The sequence below is a fragment of the Myotis nattereri genome (genome assembly GCF_964212035.1).
Source record: "Myotis nattereri genome assembly, chromosome: 7".
In the NCBI taxonomy this organism is placed as follows: domain Eukaryota; kingdom Metazoa; phylum Chordata; class Mammalia; order Chiroptera; family Vespertilionidae; genus Myotis; species Myotis nattereri.
This window is the reverse complement of record NC_138082.1, coordinates 84,906,245-84,924,473: the sequence shown is the minus strand read 5'-3', so window position 1 is coordinate 84,924,473 and position 18,229 is coordinate 84,906,245. Positions and strand designations below refer to the sequence as shown.

The following is an 18,229-nucleotide window of genomic DNA, read 5'->3' as shown; positions in this document are numbered from 1 at the left end:
AAAGTACATGTGATTGTGCAGGGAAGTGGCCTGTTTGCGAGGAATAACATGTTGGCAAACTGTGTCTGAAATGAATTTCTTTGCTGGGTAATCAGAAAAGGAGAAATGATTAAAGACTAGGAGTAAAAAAAAGATATTTAAGATTTTAAATGCCGGTAACTTGAGCGTGTTGTGCAGTAATTTTTATGTTGCAATTATTATTATTATTTAAGTGTTTATTGTTGGAAGTATTACATATGTCCCCTTATTTCCCCCTTTGACCCCCTCCAGACTATCCCCCCCCCCTCACCCCCCGCCCCTGCCCCAGGTCTTCATGTTACAATTATTGATTTTAAATGTAATAATAGGCAGTAGTAAGCTGGGTTTCACTGCTCGTTATAAAGATAGTACAGTTGGTTATTAACCTTCAGCATAGTGATATTCACCAAACTGAGGCTTCTCTTGAGAATTATGGTGCACCTAATAAATATTTTTGCTAATTGGTATAGACATTTTAAAGTATAAATATTTTATTACCTAGATCATTTTTTTGGAGTAGCTTTAAATTCTGTTCCCATTTGGTAGAGCAACTTCTGACCTAAAATTCTTTGAAATCACAGTCTTCCCCGTGCATATGCATTTTAATATCCAGAGACTAATTGTGAGGTCCTTGGGGGTAGCCGGGCAGAGCTGAAGGCACTGAGTGGGAAGCACTTTGATTTATTGGACTTAAAGAATCTGCATACTAAATACTGAGTAAGAGAAAGGAATGAAAGGTATGATTAGGTAAATATGAAACTTCTCAGTTCTGGCCTTCATGGCTTTCAAAACACGATGCCTTGAAATAGCAGCTGAAGCTTGAATCAGTCTTCAGACGCCATTTCTGCAGAAAACCTATACCTGGCTCCCCTCTTCTGCATGGTTTGGATCTATATTCAGACTTGTGTTTCGTGTAAGTTATTTTGAGAGATAAGTATTAGATAATGAAGGCCACAATATCTGGCTGCCAGTCATCATGGTAGGTATGTACCTTTTACATGATTTTACCTTATTGACATCTTTTTGTCCTAGTATTCCTGCACTGTTCAGAGGAATTGGCAGGAAAAGTGAACATGCTTATCTGTGAGAAACGAGAGAAGTACTAGGGCTTAGATAGACTTCAAGAGATTCTGTCTGACCTTGGCTCCTCAACAATCTGCTGCTTTGTGTTCAACAAGGAAGGCCGCAGTGTTACTTTCTCACCGGTCACTGTCCAGTGCTGCTGCGTGCCCTGTGGGACCAGAACGCTTTGGGTGTTAGGGAGTGGAAAGGGCACAGAGGCGAATTTCAGTTTTGTTGGTTGCTGTCTCCTTGCCCTGGGACAAAGGGCTGGTTCTCTCGGCCAGGCCAGGCCATGGACAGTCTGAGGCTCCTCAGAGCCCTTCATTCATTTATAAATGTACTGGAGGCCCAGTGCACGGATTTATGCATGGGTGGGGTCCTTCCTATGCCCTCTCACAATCCAGGAGAATTGTGCCCTCGGGATGTAGCAGCCGAAGTGGCAGGTGGCCAGGGAGGAGCCCCAGCTGGGAGCCGGGTGCAGCTCTGCTGCTGCTCATCCCAGCCCCGCTGCACCTGCCACCGCCCCCTCTCCCACCCCACTCAACCCCCTCCCACCCCCCTGCCCCCCCCTCCCCTAGCACTGCCACGGAGGTGGGAGAGGCTCTCACTGCTGCAGCTGTGATCACCAGCTGTCGGCCCAGTTTCTGGCTGAGCAGCGCTCCCGCTGTGGGAGCGCACTGACCACCAGGGGGGCAGCTCCCGTGTTGAGCGTCTGCTCCCTGGTGGCCAGTGCACATCATAGCGACCCGTTGACTGGTCGTTCCAGTCGTTCGGTCATAAAGGTCGCTTAGGCTTTTATATATAGAGATTCCTCTCATTTAATTGGTATCTACATGTATTATTTATTTACCTTGACCAGACTGTGTTCCTACAGCACAGGGCATGTTGTCTTATTTTTAAGTCCTTGTTGCCCAGGCATATCCATTGTGCAGTGCGGGGCTGCTGATCCTCTTTGTTTTATATGGCTGCATGAGATTAAACAGTGCACATGCAAACACGTTAAATACTCCACAAATATAAAACATTTTTATTTTTATGAGGTTACTTTCCTCAAGGAATTTGCATTAAGGAAACAATACCCACAGATGTTGCTTCTGAAGTTTTTTTTTAAAGAAGTAAAAACAAGTAAAAGATCATTGAGCAAAGGAAGGGACATTAATACACCTTTTGCTAGCTCGTCATTCTCTTTTCTATCTCTTTCAAGTCTTACCAATTTCTGTTGGAGAGAAATATCTGGTGAAAATTTCCATTCAGAACATTTATTTTCTGCAAAAAAAAAAAGGTGGCCTTTTTATTGTGTGTTGCAAGACTTATTAGAACAAAGATATTTCTAATTTAGTGGCTCATTACAAAATATTCAGAACATGATTAGTATTTGGTTAGGCCAGACTCCAGTTTTGCAGGCTGATTGTAACAGACGTTAAGCAAGGTCCTTTTACTAAGCGACAACTACAAACCAGTACTGGGTTCTCTAACTTGTCTCTAGTAATAAACTGATAGCTATCTATATTGAGAAAAGGAGTGTAGAAGATAACTCAATAAGAGATGATCCAAAGCCACATTTGTTTATTTTCTTTTGTACCCTTGTGAGCTAATTTTTAGCAGTTGTGGCATATTTACATTTCTAATGTTCATATTTTACTTAGATTAGATTTCTTTTTATTTCTTAACAATACATAGGATTAGGCTGACTTTGCACTAAGAATTGCAATAGATAATTGAAATTTGACTACTTAAATAATGGATAATTCAGAGTGGTCGTTCTTAACTGAATAGGTACTCCTATTCTATATTGTTATAACATAGTTAAATCAGGGTCTGTTTATTTATCAGACATATTTTTATTAATTTCAGAGATGAGAGAGAGAGAGAGAGAGAGAGAGAGAGAGAGGGAGAGAGAGAAACATTAATGATGAAAGAATCATTGTTTGACTGCCTCCTTCATGCCCCACACTAGGGATCAAGCACGTGCATCCCGGGCATGTGCCCTGACCGGGAATTGAACTATGACCTCCTGGTTCATACGTCAATGCTCAACCACTGAGCCACGCCAGCCGGGCTCAGGATCTGTTTTTTTAAATAGATCCTGTTATTTCATTTCACTGCTGGGATTCCTCATTGAATCAAACAGTGTGATGGATAGAAATGAATTTCAGTTTAAGGTTAAGAGTTTATTCAGGTATAATAATACATGCATGTAATCATAATACATTAATTAAATGCTTAAGTAAAACTGAGTGAAAATTGTAAAATATCTTAATTTGAACATGTGGAATGCTGTCTATTATATGATTAAGAGCTGATTGTTGGCAGTCAGAATTTTATCCAATGTGGAGAAATTACTTATTGGAAAAGTACAGGGTAGCCTCACTTTAGGACGAACAGAGGGAGGAGCGAAGGGGGGACTGAATAAAGCAGGGTAGACGTGGAAGCCTGTGCAGTGGTTGAAAACCAGGCAACAGGATCAGTACTCCCTGTGCGTGAGTTGCGTTGTTCAGATTTCCAGTGATCTTCAATGCTATTTGAGTTCCTGGCGTGGTAATGACTTGTCACTGTGATCATTTTACCTCCTGTCACTGGATCTATTCTGAGTGATTAGTGAATATTTTGGAACTGTTTTTGATAATGTCTGTCTTAATTTAAGACAATTTTTTTACACTATTTACTAATCTTAGCATTTGGCAACTTCAAAGACCAGGATAAAGTGATACGGCTCACTTGTCTTCTGTTCTGAGGGACATGTGCGGAGTTGACTTCAGGTTATGACACACACACCGCTGTGTGTGTCAAAGTCCAAGGCTTTAAAATGTCTTTTTACAGTAATCTTTAATTTTAATGATATGCAAAAGTAATTTTTCTTTTACTGCATAGTAGAGTTTTAAGAGAACATGGTCCATAAAGTAAGGACTTAAATATTTTAATGTCATAGCCACCTTCCCCTCACCTCTCTTTAATAATTAGAAATGAAGTTTTAGAATAATCTTTGTAAAAAGATAATTTGCTTTTCTTTCAGATAAATTGAAGATTATTCATCAAGCACATAAATCGAAGGTACAGTATCTGGTACATAGCAAGTAATCAGTGTTGGTTGACTTAGTGAATAAATGAAGACATGAACTTCTAAAATATTTTCATCATAATAGTGGTTTTTATTTTATAAAAACCCCTACTACAGCTTTACTCTTCCATTAAAGAAACAAAAATCTAAGTCATATGCCTGTTCATAGTAGATCCTTTAAAATGTGTTAATTTTTTTTGTCTTGGCCAGTTTTGCTCAGTGGATAGTGTCGGCCTATGGACTGAAGGGTCCTGGGTTCTATTCTGGTTAAAGGCACGTACTTCAGTTGCAGACTCTATCCACAGCCCTGGTCAGGGTGTGTGTGAGAGGCAAACCGGTCAGTGTGTCTCTCTCTCATCGATGTTTCTGTCTCTCTGTCTCTTCCCCTCCCTTCTACTCTCTTTAAAAAAAATCAATGGAAAAATATCATCGGGTAAGGATTAACAAAAAAATTTTAAAAATTAAATGCGTTATTTTTTTTTTAAAAAAAAGGATACATGTTGTATCTCAAGCAAATATTTAACAGAAAATAAGCATAAAACTTTGTAAATTTGGGTTACATATAAAGGAAGCCACATTATCTGGCAAGTCAATCTCTTACATTTTCTTAATCCTGTAAGGGAAGGAAGGAGCCCAAAGAAGGTAAAAATGATCTGCTTTTTCTGACGTGGCTCTCACTGTGTAAGAGAGGGCCCAGGACTTGGCTCTGGGAGCACATCTGCAATCCTAACGTTGTCTAACCTGCCCTGCAGAGAACTGCTTGCTTATGTGTTTATTGTGTGTTTACATTTCTGTTTCATTACTTTTTTAGAGTAATTTTGTATGAAGCCACAATCAAAAGTTTGCTTCTTACAACACAGACTAGCGTTATCCTTTTCCTTGAATCTCAATGACCCTTGTATTGACTCATAACTATAACTACCTTACTTGTTATACAAACTAGTCAAGGACCAGGGAGCATATCTGCTTCTTCCTAGCTCCAGCACCTAGCACAGTGTCTCATTCAGAGGCATGTTTCCATAGCAATTTTTGAATGAAGTATTTATTCATAAGTTCACTTCATTTCATTCCCTTCTCTGGTCATAGATGCCCTCCATAACTTCAGTCAGATTTCAAATAACTGTATAGCACAGATTATAAAGAAAATAGCATGAGGGTATGTATATTGATTATGAATTAGTAACATTTTTTCCCTATAGTTTAAAATAACACAGATTCTTGCACCAGTGGGGTCCCTCGGCCTGGCCTGCACCCTCTCGCAATCTGGGACCCCTCAGGGGATGTCAGACTACTGGTTTTGGCCCAGTCCCCACAGGCCAGGCCGAGGGACCCCACAGGTGCACGAATCCATGCACTGGGCCTCTATGCATATAAGATCTTTGATTAATCTTTTCCCGCCCTCCTCCCTTCCCCCTTCCCTCTGAGATTCATCAGTCTGTTTCATGTTTCCATGCCTCTGCATTGAGCGTCTACCCCCTGGTAGTCAGTGCGCATCATAGCTACCGGTCAGAAGGTCTGACAGTCGCTTAGGCATTTATATATATAGGTGTGAGAGATCTTTAATTAGAAAACTTTGAAATGCTAGTGAAGATCTTTAGTTGTCCAGGCTCATTAAACTGAACTCCTGTGAAGATATGTGCATTTTATTTATGTGAAATTCTACCTCGATTTTAATAAAAAAATATATATGTGTGAAGAGGGATCCAAAATAAGATTTAAGTAGAAATACTTAGAATATTTTGGAGGGCAAGGTGCAGCATGAAGATGTATGGTCTTTCTTTACTAATTTACAAATTTAATGCCACCCCAACAAAATACTAACAACAGTTTTTAAGAAACATGAGCATATGAACAAGCCCAACATAGTTTTATGATTATAAAACTAATATGCAAAATATAAATGATGAATAATAGTCAGGAAAATGAGAGAAATGAGAGCGACTGGCCTTAGCATTAATTAGACATATTATAAAACGATAGTAATTAAAACAGTATGGTACTGTCGCATGAACCGTGAGTTCAACAGCATAGAATTAAAAGTCCAGAAATAGACCCAAACATATATAGGAATTTTAGTTTATAGTAAATACGGCATTTCAAATATGTGGAGGATTTAATAAGTGTTATTGGGACAACCGTGTAGACATCTAGAAAACAGTTAAGTTGAATCCATAGCCTTTTCTTTATTGGATTAATGACTTAAATGTGAAAGTGAAACTTATCCATGGGGTAGAGGTGAAACAGATTGGACATTAGTGGATAATTTGTTCAAGCTGGGTGATGGGTACATGGAGGGTTCATTGTACTATTCTCTACATTGTATGTTTGAAATTCTTCGTAATTAAAAGTTTAAAGGATGAAATTAATAAAAATACTTGAAGAAAATGTATTTTAAAAATAATCTAAGAGTGAAGGTCTTTCTAAGTATGATACTATAAAGGACTGATACATTTTATTTCATTTATTTTTTATTTTTTTTGTTAGTCCTCACCCAGGGATATTTTTCCATTGATTTTTAGAGAGAGTGGAAGGGAGGGGGAGAGACATTAGAGAGAGTATCATCGATGTGAGAGAGACACATCAATTGGTTGCCTCCAGCATGCGCCCCAACCAGGGCCAGGGATTGAGCCTGCAACCTAGTTATGTGCCCTTGGCCAGAATCAAACTCAGGACTCTTCAGTCCATGGGCTGACACTCTGTCCACTGTGCCAAATTGGCTAGGGTTCATTAATTATTTTTTCATAATTCAGCATTCTACTTGAAAATGCCCTAAGAAAAAATCAAAGAACAAATGAAAACTGGGGAAAATTTTCTAACTGATAGAAAAGGCCTCATTTTGTTAGTAAATAATGATATTCTATAATTCTGTTTTAAAAAATTATCCTGCAAGTTCATTAAAAAGCAGAAAATATTCACAGCGTTACCCATAATAAAATCATACAAATTAAGACTGTACTTAATCTATATCTATTGAGTTGGCAAAGATCAGATGGTTTGGATAATACATGTCAGCAAAGGTGTGGGAATAGGTATTCTCAGCAATTGACAGTGTTAATGTAAGTTGGCACCACTTCTCTGGGGAGTAACTTGCAAATTAAAATTCGTCAAAATGCAACTTTTCAAAACAAAAATTGCAAGTACTCTCTGACCCAACAATTCTACTTTTAGGAATTTATCTTTTCTATAAAACTTGTACATATGCAAAATGATACATGTACAGGATACTTGTTGCAGGTTTGTTTATGGTAACAAGAGATTGGAAACGACCTAAATGCCATCAACAGGGACTCTGTGTGTGTGTGTGTGTTTGTGTCCCTTCAATGGAATATGCTGCAGCCTTGATAAGTTATGAGGCAGCTCTTACACTGATTTTGAAAAGTTTTAAGCTGTATTTTAGGAGAAAAAAAGTAACGTGTGAGAACACAGTTTCCATGCACATCTCTGCCTGCATGTACACGCCAGGGACAGTCTCTGGGAGGTCACACAGGAATCGGTACTGGTTCTGTGGAGAACTGCATAGCTGCTGGATAGGGGTTAGGAGGAGACTGACTTCACTCTTTGTCCATATGTACTTAGAGACTTTTGTATCACGAGTATGACCTATTGTAAAATGATACTTTTAATAAAGGTTTTTTCCCCCTATAGTCTGTGTGCTCCGGAGGTCACGCCCTTGTACTCTCTAGTGAGTGAAGGTGTGTCCGGTGGAGCATGGCTGCTGGGCCTTCTCTTTCGGCGGCTGAGAGGCCTTCCTGCTGATGCTCCCTCTCAGCCGCACTCTAGAAATAGAAAACGTTGCTACACAGCCGTGTTCTAGTTGACAAGTGGTACTGTGTGCCCAACTAGTGGTCACCTCTGTGTGCTGTTTAGGGGCAGATAGCAACTCAAAATTTTCTCCAATATTTATAATTTTTAACTGGATTTGTAAATATTGTAGCGCAGATTCATCTACCCCCACCCCAAATCACATCGAGAAAGGTGACAGTTAATATGACATGGGAGCAAGTGTTTATTAGCTAGGGCGAGGTGTTAGCTATGTGGATTTTGGCCATCGAGGTAAACTTGTTTACCTTGGAAGTGAGACTGATCAGATACAAGCCTAGAGTACTCTGGGTCAGCCGTGTACTCTGGGTCTGTATCATTTTCTTTTTTAAATTGTTGATAATATTACAGGTGTCTCCCATTTACCCCCCTTCCCTTCCCTCTTCCCAGCCCCAACTCACCCCAGGTCTTCACCACCCTGCTCTGGGCCTGTATCTTAACCTCTCTGATTTGTCCTGGAATATTGTGAGGACGAGATGGTGATGATGATGATGGTGATGGTGGTGGTGGTGATGATGATGATGATGATGATGATGATGATGATGATGTTAGGAATGGTGATGATGGTGGTGGGGGGGCTAAGATGGTTGTCATAATGATGATGAGATGGTGATGATGATGATGATATGAGAGGATGATGATGATACGGGATGGTGATGATGGTGGTGGTGGTGATGGTGTGGCAGTGACAGCAAGAGAACAGTTAACAGCTAACAGAGAGTTCTTCCTATGCGACTGACACTGTGTTGAGTGTTTTATATGCTTCACCTCATTTCATCCTTACCACAAAGTAATAGAGAAGATGTATCCTTTCCTCCTTTTGTTCAGATGAGGAAACCGAGTCTAAGGGAGGCTGTGTAGTTGGTTGAGAGCACACAGCTGGGCGTTGGTGGAGCTCTAAAGCGGTGTGCCGTAGCACTGTCTCCCTCGTGCTTTCCACGGTGTCCATTCGCTTCTCTTCGTACAGTGACGGGGGTAGAATGTGACTCAGGCCATTGCTGTGTCCCGAAGTGACAATTCTGTGTCTTTGCGAAATCTCACCACATGTGAAGCACAGAAGTACTGCTAACATGCAGATTTTCCTTCTTTCTAGACAAATGAACTTGTGCTGAGTTTGGAAGATGATGACACACTCATGTTGAAAGAAGACCACACTCTGAAAGCAGCTGGAATCGGTGAGAAAGAGTGGGTGGTGCCAGCAGGAGTCCCAGCCTGCATGGCGGCCCCGCTGATTATACTTGGATAACTCACCACAGAGTAAATGCCACTCTTGGTGCCCTGAGCACCGCCTGATAATTATTCAGAGGACGAGATGATGTACATTCAGACCATCTCACTGAGGGCAGTAGTTATCTGCTCTCCAAATGCTCCGAATGCAAATAGTTCTTTTCGGAAGTTATGCTCAGAATTCTGCGGAGGGTTATTTTAAATGATTGGCAGGTTATTGCTCAATAACCTGCTTTTTATCAGCCTCATTTGATGAATGGATAGTTTGAGAGAAGTGGACCTGGTGGAAACTAATGTGGAATGAGGAAGGGTGATGTCTGTAGAACATGCAGCATGGTTTCCATAGTTGTCCAGATCACTCCGGGCCGACCAAGTCATGAAATCTGAAATAGGAGCCTAGTGAGTGCAGTTGGAAAACGGCTCGAATTAGCCTTTCAACCTGGAAAAGGCATGCAGTTCTAGTTTAAAGAAATGCTGTTACATATTTTGTGACCATTAGATGTCACTCTAATTCTACTTATATGTTCACCTAAAGATTATCTGGCAGCAGGAGTGAAGATGTTGGGAGAGCTGTGAGCAGGTGAAGGCTTTGTGCCTCTGACACACCTTTGTGGTCAGTGACTAATGAAACAGCACAAGTCACACTCGGCAGCTGCACGTGGACTGCCGAGGAGCACTGTCAGTGAGGCCCATGCTAGGAAGCCTTCTGTGTTTTGTTGTATTATTTAGTCACAAATGTCAGGGATTTACTTTTTTTAAAAAAATATATTTTATTGATTTTTTACAGAGAGGAAGGGAGAGGGATAGAGAGTGAGAAACATCGATGAGAGAGAAACATCGACCAGCTGCCTCCTGCACACTCCCTACTGGGGATGTGCCCGCAACCAAGGTACATGCCCTTGACCAGAATCGAACCTGGGACCCTTGAGTCCGCAGGCCGACAGTCTATCCACTGAGCCAAACCGGTTAGGGCAGGGATTTACTTTTGAGTGATATATGTCGCTAAAGTAAGTTCCTGACATATCTTCTAATTTAAATAGGATTTTTAAAGAACATGTTATGAAACATTATACTTGATTTCTATGTTTGTCCACGCTGTTTGCTAGATTAGTGTCTTTTCATATTATGATTGACCATATACATAAGATTGATTGTTATTATTTGAAAAAAACTTTTTATTTTGGCATATATTTCTTCAGATGCTGTTGTATTATTATAGCAGGTGGCACCTGTGTTATTGAGGCAAATGACCCCTAGCATAAAGCTATAATGAATATAACCAACTGGTATTGATGCAGGAATTGACAGATCTATGGAAAAGAACAGAAAATCTAAAATCAAACTAAAAAAAAAAAGTCAGGTTCCACAATTTGATCAATTTTTGACATCTCAAATAAGTGAGGAAAGGATGAATTAACCAGAAAATGATGTTGGGCTCATTGCCAAAGCATTTGGGGAATTGAAATTAAGATTTTTATCTCAGTCTTTATTCAAAAATAAATTCTAGGTGGATTGAGTGTTATAATGTAGAATTTAAAAAAAAAATGTAGTTCAGTAGTTTTATAATCTTGGGGAGGAGAAGAGCTCTAAGCATGACCATCAGTACTAAAAACAATGTGAACAGTTAAAGGAGAAGCAATAAACTATGAAAAAGTATTAGCATCATATATGACACATAAAAGGGTATGAGCCTGATTTTATAAGAAGCACCTATAATTAGTCTGCAAAAGATAAACAAGAAATTCTACTGATAGAAGAAGTAGCTAACATGAAAAATTATTCAGCCTTATTAGTCATGAGAAATGCACATGGAAGTAGATGCTGCTGGATGTCGTGTACTAGTCTAGGGGTTAGGAGTTAGACCTGGAGCCAGAGTGCTTGGGTTCGTGGCTGACCTGCCACTTACGGGCTGGGTGACCGTGGGCCAGTGGTAATTACAAGACTAGCAGCCATGAGGAAAGTGCTGGTGTTGGGAAAGGGACGATCTTCCGAACTACTGTTGGGAGTATCCGTTACCTGTAACTTTCAGTTTGACCAACAGGACTTCCTCAAACTTAATGTGGTGTCTTATCTATCGACATGCCAACAAGAGCCTGCTTGCTCAAGCTCTGGCTCCTTTGAGGTGGTGATATGTCTTCAGAGAGGTGGCCGTGTTCTCTCGCCTCCCCGTTAGTGACTCACTCGTGTGAAGCTTTATTCATTGACTGGACATAGAATATATTGTGCCATACCTTTGTTATTTAAAAATGTACGTATTGCCCGGCCGGTGTGGTTCAGTGGTTGAGCATTGACCTATGAACCAGCAGGTCACGGTTCAATTCCTGGTCAGGGCACATGCCCGGGTTGTGGGCTCCATCCTCAGTGGTGGGTGTGCAGGAGGCAGCCAGTCAATGATTCTCTCTCATCATTGATGTTTCTATATCTCCCTCTCCCTTCCTCTCTGAATCAATAAAAATATATTTTTTAAAATGTACATATTTACATATCTATATGTGTATATGGAGAAAAGAAATGATTTCTCAGGGAGGTGACATGGCTAAAAATTGATTTTTTTCCCCTCACCATACTATCTAATTGTTCTTGTAATTTAAGATTTGTCTACAGTTTACATCTATTACTTGTAGAGAATAAAGTCCTAGAGTTGGAGAAAATTGATTTGAATGAAGGCTCACATTTTACTTGCTTTGTGACTTTCTGTAAGCCATTCAGCCTCTCTGAACTTCTATTTCGACTTCTGTAAAACAAAACAGAAGTAATTAAACCTATTTCAGAAATTAAACCTATTTCAGAGACTCGTCATAGAGATGAGTAAAAGCATGGATACGAAAGCATCCGGAGAAATGCATGCAAAGGCCCTCAAAAATATTTATTTTATTTAGGAACCATTCTGGAGAAGGCAATTGGCAAATGGTTTAAATTTATTAAAATATTGAATTGTTGGTTTAATTGTCATTAATTTCAGATTCACATACTGAGTCACCTGTTGTAAAGGCGAGAACCAATTCCATCCGTTTGTCTTCCTCGTTTTCAGGCCATAGGCCTTTGATCAGAGTCAGATCCTCCGTACGAGTTCTCGCTAGTCTCTGGGCGGTACAAGGACGTCCACTGCGCTCCTGCGCTGGCCAGCCCACAGCCCTGGTCAGGGGCCACTTGGGTCACTGCTGGGCCCATTCTCTCCTTGCACAGTCCCTGCTGTCGCCCGAGCAGCAGAGATGTACTCGGAGAACAGGCCACGGTGCGCAGGAAAGGAGGTCCCCGAGAGCTGCAGTGTGAAATGATCCTTGAAGCCTGTGATTATCCTCGGGGACTTTCCCTCCCTCGGGGCCACTCTGGTTGGCTTTTTAAGAGGTTTAAGAGGAAAATCCAAGTCATCACTCTCCCCTTTACCACCGATCTCGCTGCGGAGCTGTCACTCTGCTCTCACAGCCAGTTGCCATGGGAATAATGCCATTGTAACAGACTTATCACGATGACTTTTCTGCAGAAGTCATGAAAGGAAAAAGAGACTGGGAGGGGGGAATACAGGGGACAGAACTGTTTGAAGATTTCTTTTCTCACAGAGGAATTCTCCGGTTCCTGCTCTGGCCTTTTATCTGCACTGCAGATCCCAGCTGTATGTTGTGCCTGATGGGGGAAGTTTGTGTTTGTGGACCGGTGCTGGCATACATGAGTAAGAAGATTTGCTTTGTGGAAGGAAGGAAAAGCTTCACCTAGAATTGTTACTTATACTTTAAAGAAGTTTACCTTGTTTCTAACTATTGTAATTTTATGGACTAATTCCCCTAAGCAATAAATTTGCATGTAAGGTTTTTTTTGGCGCTACTGTATTTTATCTTTTGTTTTGCTACGTTCTACAACTGTTACTAGTACATTTTTTGAATCCTCTCTGGTTTAGCAAAGTAAAGAAATTGTATCAGGGAAACGCTTCCAAAGCCAGTTGTGGTTTATTGGAAAATTTTTACAAGATACAGTAGGCCATACTAGGAGCCATTGTCTGGGACTGGGTAGAGGAGGTGTGGGCCCAACAAGTGGGGGCTCCAGACAGGGGGCCAGAAGGAGCCTCCTATAAGCCATTCTTTTCTCTCCTCCCCTCACCATTGTGAAAATCACGGGCATGTGTCCTGTCTTTCAAATGTCAGATTTATTTCACTATCTGTTTTCTTCTAACTGTAGTTTGAAATCTTCTCTGCCCGCTGATCTGAAACAGACACTTGGAGCACATAGGAAATAAGCGCGCGGTGGTTGGGGGACCGTCTTTGCTGGATGGTTGACGTCCTTTGGTGAACATTTAGAAATATAACTCAGCTGCCGGCATGGTTGTGAATGATTTGTGGATTAGGATTTTATGAAACTTGGGAGGAGAGGATATTTGCCCGGAGCAGGAAGGAGGGCGAACTTTGTCCTTTGGGTCTCACATTGCTACAGAATCCGCACCTAGCTCTTCCTGTTGGTTTGTTTTTGGGGTTCCTTTGCCAGTCATCTGCATTTATTATCACATTACAGCCTGGCCGACCATTCTTTGTTTGAACCACACAGTCAGTGTTCATGTGTCCATCTCTCTTCTCAGACGGCAGTTGCAGCGCTTCACTGCACCTTGGCCCACGGGGACGCGGCTCGGGCTGGAAACTGCCATGAACTCTCATCAGCAGCCAGTTCATTGAGATGTTATTTGGGTTTGAGTTCATTGCATTAAACTTTCCTTGAGATTTTACATTTAAAATTGGTTTTTATATTCTTTTATATAAAGTCATTATTATTACTTTCCTGATAAAGGTAGGGGTGTGTGTGTGCGCGTGTCCTTTTTGGAAACAAAATTACTGATTTTATAGCCAAAGTTTGAATGTGCTGGCTTGTGTTCATGTCATTAAAATTGAAAGTCAGTGTTAAAATGATCCACAAATGTATTTGGAGGGCTCTTGATTTCATTCGCTAGTAAGACAAAGGGAGGAACTGGCAGTGTACTTATTGGATTTTAGATTGCATGTTCATTTCAGATTCACATGTCGAGGCACCGGCACCAAAGGCACTGCCGCCTGCAGCACTTTTAATTTACAGTCAGCTGCCCAGAGGACCAGCGCAGGCAGACTTCCAGGGGCTCTTCCAGAGCCATTTGAATAGAATCTGGGAAGCAAGAATTTAAGGGATAATGGTGGAAAGGGTGATTATGTAGAGGTCTTGAAAATCTTTCATAATTCATTTACTTTAATTGGCAACTAAATTTGCATTATAAGTGCTTGAAATCATTCTTTCAAACATTTTCAACAGAGTTTTACAGATTTAAAGAAACATTATATTCTATTTCTGTTTGAGGACCACAATCCTAAAGTTTAAAATTCATTTTATGTCTTACTTTTGAATGTTTAGAGAAACTAATTTTTAAATTTGTGTTGTTTTCCAATTTGTTAGGGGTGAAAAAAATTTTAAATATGTTTTTATTGATTTCAGAGAGGAAGGGAGAGGGAGAGAGAAACATCAGTGATGAGAGAGAATCATTGATTGACTGCCCCCTTCATGCCCCCTACAACCTGCAACTCGGGGATGTGTCCTGACCGGGAATTGAAGGGTGACCTCCTGGTTCATAGGTTGGTCCTCAACTACTGAGCCACACTGGCCGGGCAGGGGTGAAAAATTTTATCAACCTGATGAATTTGAGTTTAACTCATTTGCATTCATCTGAAAATAAAATCTTCATCTTAGATGATCTCATTTGAGCCTGTATTATGAGAGGTGGCATAAATACTTTATATGAATAATGGATTGATCTATAAGTTAATTAGATCCAAGAGAACCTGCTGTCAAAAGAAAAATGCTCTGTCAGTCTTTTCTTCACATCAGCTTATTCTGGACCTATTGTTACTGTACCGAAGAGCTGTACGCTGTATTAGTTTCTCAAAAGGGGTACAGAGAAATGTCAGCCTGGGGAAGTGAGCGTTGTCAGTATAGGTAGTGCGTATTGGCGCAGTGCTGGGGGGAGTTCTGTATGTAAATTGCATGTGGTAGATGAAGCCTTGCGTCGTGATTATGAAGAACAGGGTGCTTTTGCTCCTTCTCCATTAGAAAGGTGATTAAATCACTTACGAATGATTAAGTTACTTTTAGGTTTGCTTCCCTTCAAAAGGAAACCCCAGGAGCTTTTTATATAAAGGATAGCACTCAAAATATCTTATCTTTGAATATTGGAGTTTTTGAAGTCCCCTTTCAACATTTTACTGGTTCCTAGTGTGGAGCCTCTTACCCGTTCTTTTAAATGCTTCTTTTGGGGGGTGCAGTGAGCTAAACGCACCCTCCGCGTTGATTCCCAGTTCCTCTCTGCTGTACCCTCCCCTCCGCCCCCCAAGCTCATTGTGATGAGAGTTTGCAGTCTGATTTTCATCAAGATGAATCTTCATGTAGAGGACTAGAATGAGGGTCTGAGACTATGGGTGATTTTATTTTCTTCTTCAACATTTCTGTATTTGCTGTAATGAGCATGGGTAACTTACACTTGAGAAACATTAAATTTGATATTCTTAAAACCAGCAAAAACATTTTTAATGAAATGTCATACTAAGTGTTTGATTTCCTTGTTTCGTGGCATATTCTAATGATGAGATGAGAGTTGTAAATGAAGTGGTAATCCTGGGCGTCCCTCCTTATTATCCTATTTATTTGTCTTGAAGAGTTTACTTGTCTGCTTTTAGAGGATATGTTAATTGACTGATCAGTATTCATTACAAATAATCTTGTCTGTTTTCTTGTCGAGATTCTGAAGGCCCTTTTGCTCTTTCTGTAAAAGCTAAGCAGACTGTATTAACTTCTGATTTAATTTAAAAAACAAATGTGGAACTTGTTGGCACAACACCTTAAAGAATTGCATGTTTAATAATTGGAAGGCTTTCCATCAGATTTGTCTCCAGTCTGAATTAATAATGTTGCTGACTTATTGTTTTAGAAGACAGAGTCCTTGACCTGCTAGGTTGAAAGAATTGTGACTGCTCTGAACCTGCGGGTCCTTTAGCTGTGCCGTTTCCCCTGTGAATAATTAGAGGTATTTGAAGGTATTGAGGTAGAAGCCAATTTGTGTCTTTCACTTTGCATATTGTTGAAGCCTCATGAATTAATCATAAGCAGGCAAAAAATTAACTTCTTCAGACACATATTTTGATGGGTCATGAGGGAGAATGTAAAGTGATCTGTAAAATATTCTACTGATCCTCTGAGTATTAAATTATTATACCTACAGGCTAATTTCAGAGGAAAAAAGAGTTTTCCTCCAGTAATTGAGCAGCAAATTTGAAAAAAATAAAGGTTTGTTATGTTCTAGGACTGTTAAGAGGACCATAAATGAGCAAATTTATGATTTTCTGAAAAACAGATTCTTGTGTTAATTATTGTTTTAAATTTTTTTGTTTATTGTTCTTTTTACTTTTAAATTACTTGATTTCTAGATTCTTATAACTCCAGTGAATACTTCTTGTTGATTCAGTGAATTGTGAAACCAAACAAATAACTCATCTTTCTCACTTTCACTAAATCAGAGTAATGTGGGTTTCCATACTTATTTAAATCCAATTTCACATTTAAATTATTTTCCATTTTCTGTTTGTCTTTTTTTTCAGCCAATGAAACTGAAATTGCATTCTTCTGTGAAGAAGATTATAAGAACTACAAAGCTAATCCCATTTCATCCTGGTGAAAACCTCACGGGGCTTCCTTTTTCATGCCTATATTAAGCTCTTTATTCCACTAGTGAGTTTTTAAATTGACAAATAAACTTTAAAAATTAATCATGGCTCTGCTATTTGAGTTAAAATCTGTGGTGTTTTCTCTCTTTGCCAGTCTCATTTTTCTTTCTTTCTTGTTGTAAAATAATATATTTATTTGTGAGAAAAAGTTTGATGGATTATTTATTTATTTATTTATTTATTTTCGGAAAAGTCATTTGAAATGGCTTGGGTGGGCCTGAAAGTTGGGTGGGGCAGGGTCTCAGGGAATCACCAGATGGGCAAACAGGGTGAGCCAGGTTGATGGAGACTCAGATATGGCACCTGTCTGCCAGCTTTGTGGGAGGAGGACCCAGCAAAGGAACCGCCTCTGCCAGCACTTCTGTCTGGGAATAAGCTGCCCCTCCAGCCCTTGCTGGACAGTTCGGTTCCTCCCTGTATGTCCCTGGAGACTTTTGAGCTCCTGCCCAGTGCTGGGGCTCAGAGCCTGTGAGTCTGAGTAAGTCTGTGCATGGGCCCTGTAAGGGAACACCTGGGACTCCAGCAGCCCTTTGTCTCACTCATTTACAATTTCTGCTTCCTGGCTCTGGAACCCTGGGCTGGGGAGCCTGGTACAGGACTGGGACTCCTTGCTCCGCAAGGTGGACCTCCGCACCCAAGATAGCCCTTTAACTCTTTTTTTTTTTTTAATATTTTATTGCTTTCGGAGAGAAGAAGGGAGAGAGATAGAAACATCAATGATGAGACTCATCCATTGGCTGCCTCCTGCACATTCCCTACTGGGATCGAGTCTGCAACCCAGGCATGTACCCTTGACCAGAATTGAACCTGGGATCTTTCCGTCCACAAGCTGACACTCTATCCACTGAACCAAACCAGCCAGGGCCCCTTCTAACTTTTAATCACCCGACCTGGGTGTGGGACAAGCTCCTCTCCACCCCTTCTACCCATCTCCACGTGCTCCTGTACATCCTTAGTTACAGGACTTGTGATCTACACTTCAGGCAGTTCTCAATGGTTGTTCTGTAGTTTAGTTGTAATTTTGATGAGGTTGTGGGAGAAGGTGAGTACGGTATTTACTTACTCCACTATCTTGACCGAAAACTCCAGCCCAGAATTTCCAAGTTGGTTTTTTTTTAAAGTGAAGAAATAGTTTTCCAGAAATCATCATGGAATATTTGTTCTTTAGTCATAATTTGTTTTTCTGAAGTTATGGGTTATTTTGGTGACTTGCATGTTGAGTTCTTTAAAAAGATTATAAGACTAAGGTGATTCTGTTTATTTTGTATTTTTTCCATAGTTTCTAATTAAAGGCACTGTTGCTGTCTTTGGCTAGTAGAGA

The 18,229-nt window shown here is 40.3% G+C and overlaps 1 protein-coding gene across 6 annotated transcripts in view; it reads left to right on the top strand.

The window, feature by feature from the left end:
• LOC308522199 (UPF0538 protein C2orf76 homolog) overlaps positions 1–18,229 on the top strand; it is a 120,343-nt gene that overhangs the window by 59,036 nt on the left and 43,078 nt on the right. For 2 of the 6 annotated variants that reach the window (XM_081095448.1, XM_081095449.1), the window contains 3 exons: positions 4,094–4,131; positions 9,051–9,132; positions 16,783–16,972. In XM_081095448.1, the coding sequence (XP_080951574.1) occupies positions 4,094–4,131; positions 9,051–9,132; positions 16,783–16,859 (197 nt within the window). In that variant the 3' untranslated portion in view covers positions 16,860–16,972. Of the gene's footprint in view, positions 1–4,093; positions 4,132–9,050; positions 9,133–12,744; positions 12,923–16,782; positions 16,973–18,229 lie in introns of those variants that run through there. The other 4 variants (XM_081095450.1, XM_081095451.1, XM_081095452.1 and 1 more) reach the window with 3 other exon arrangements.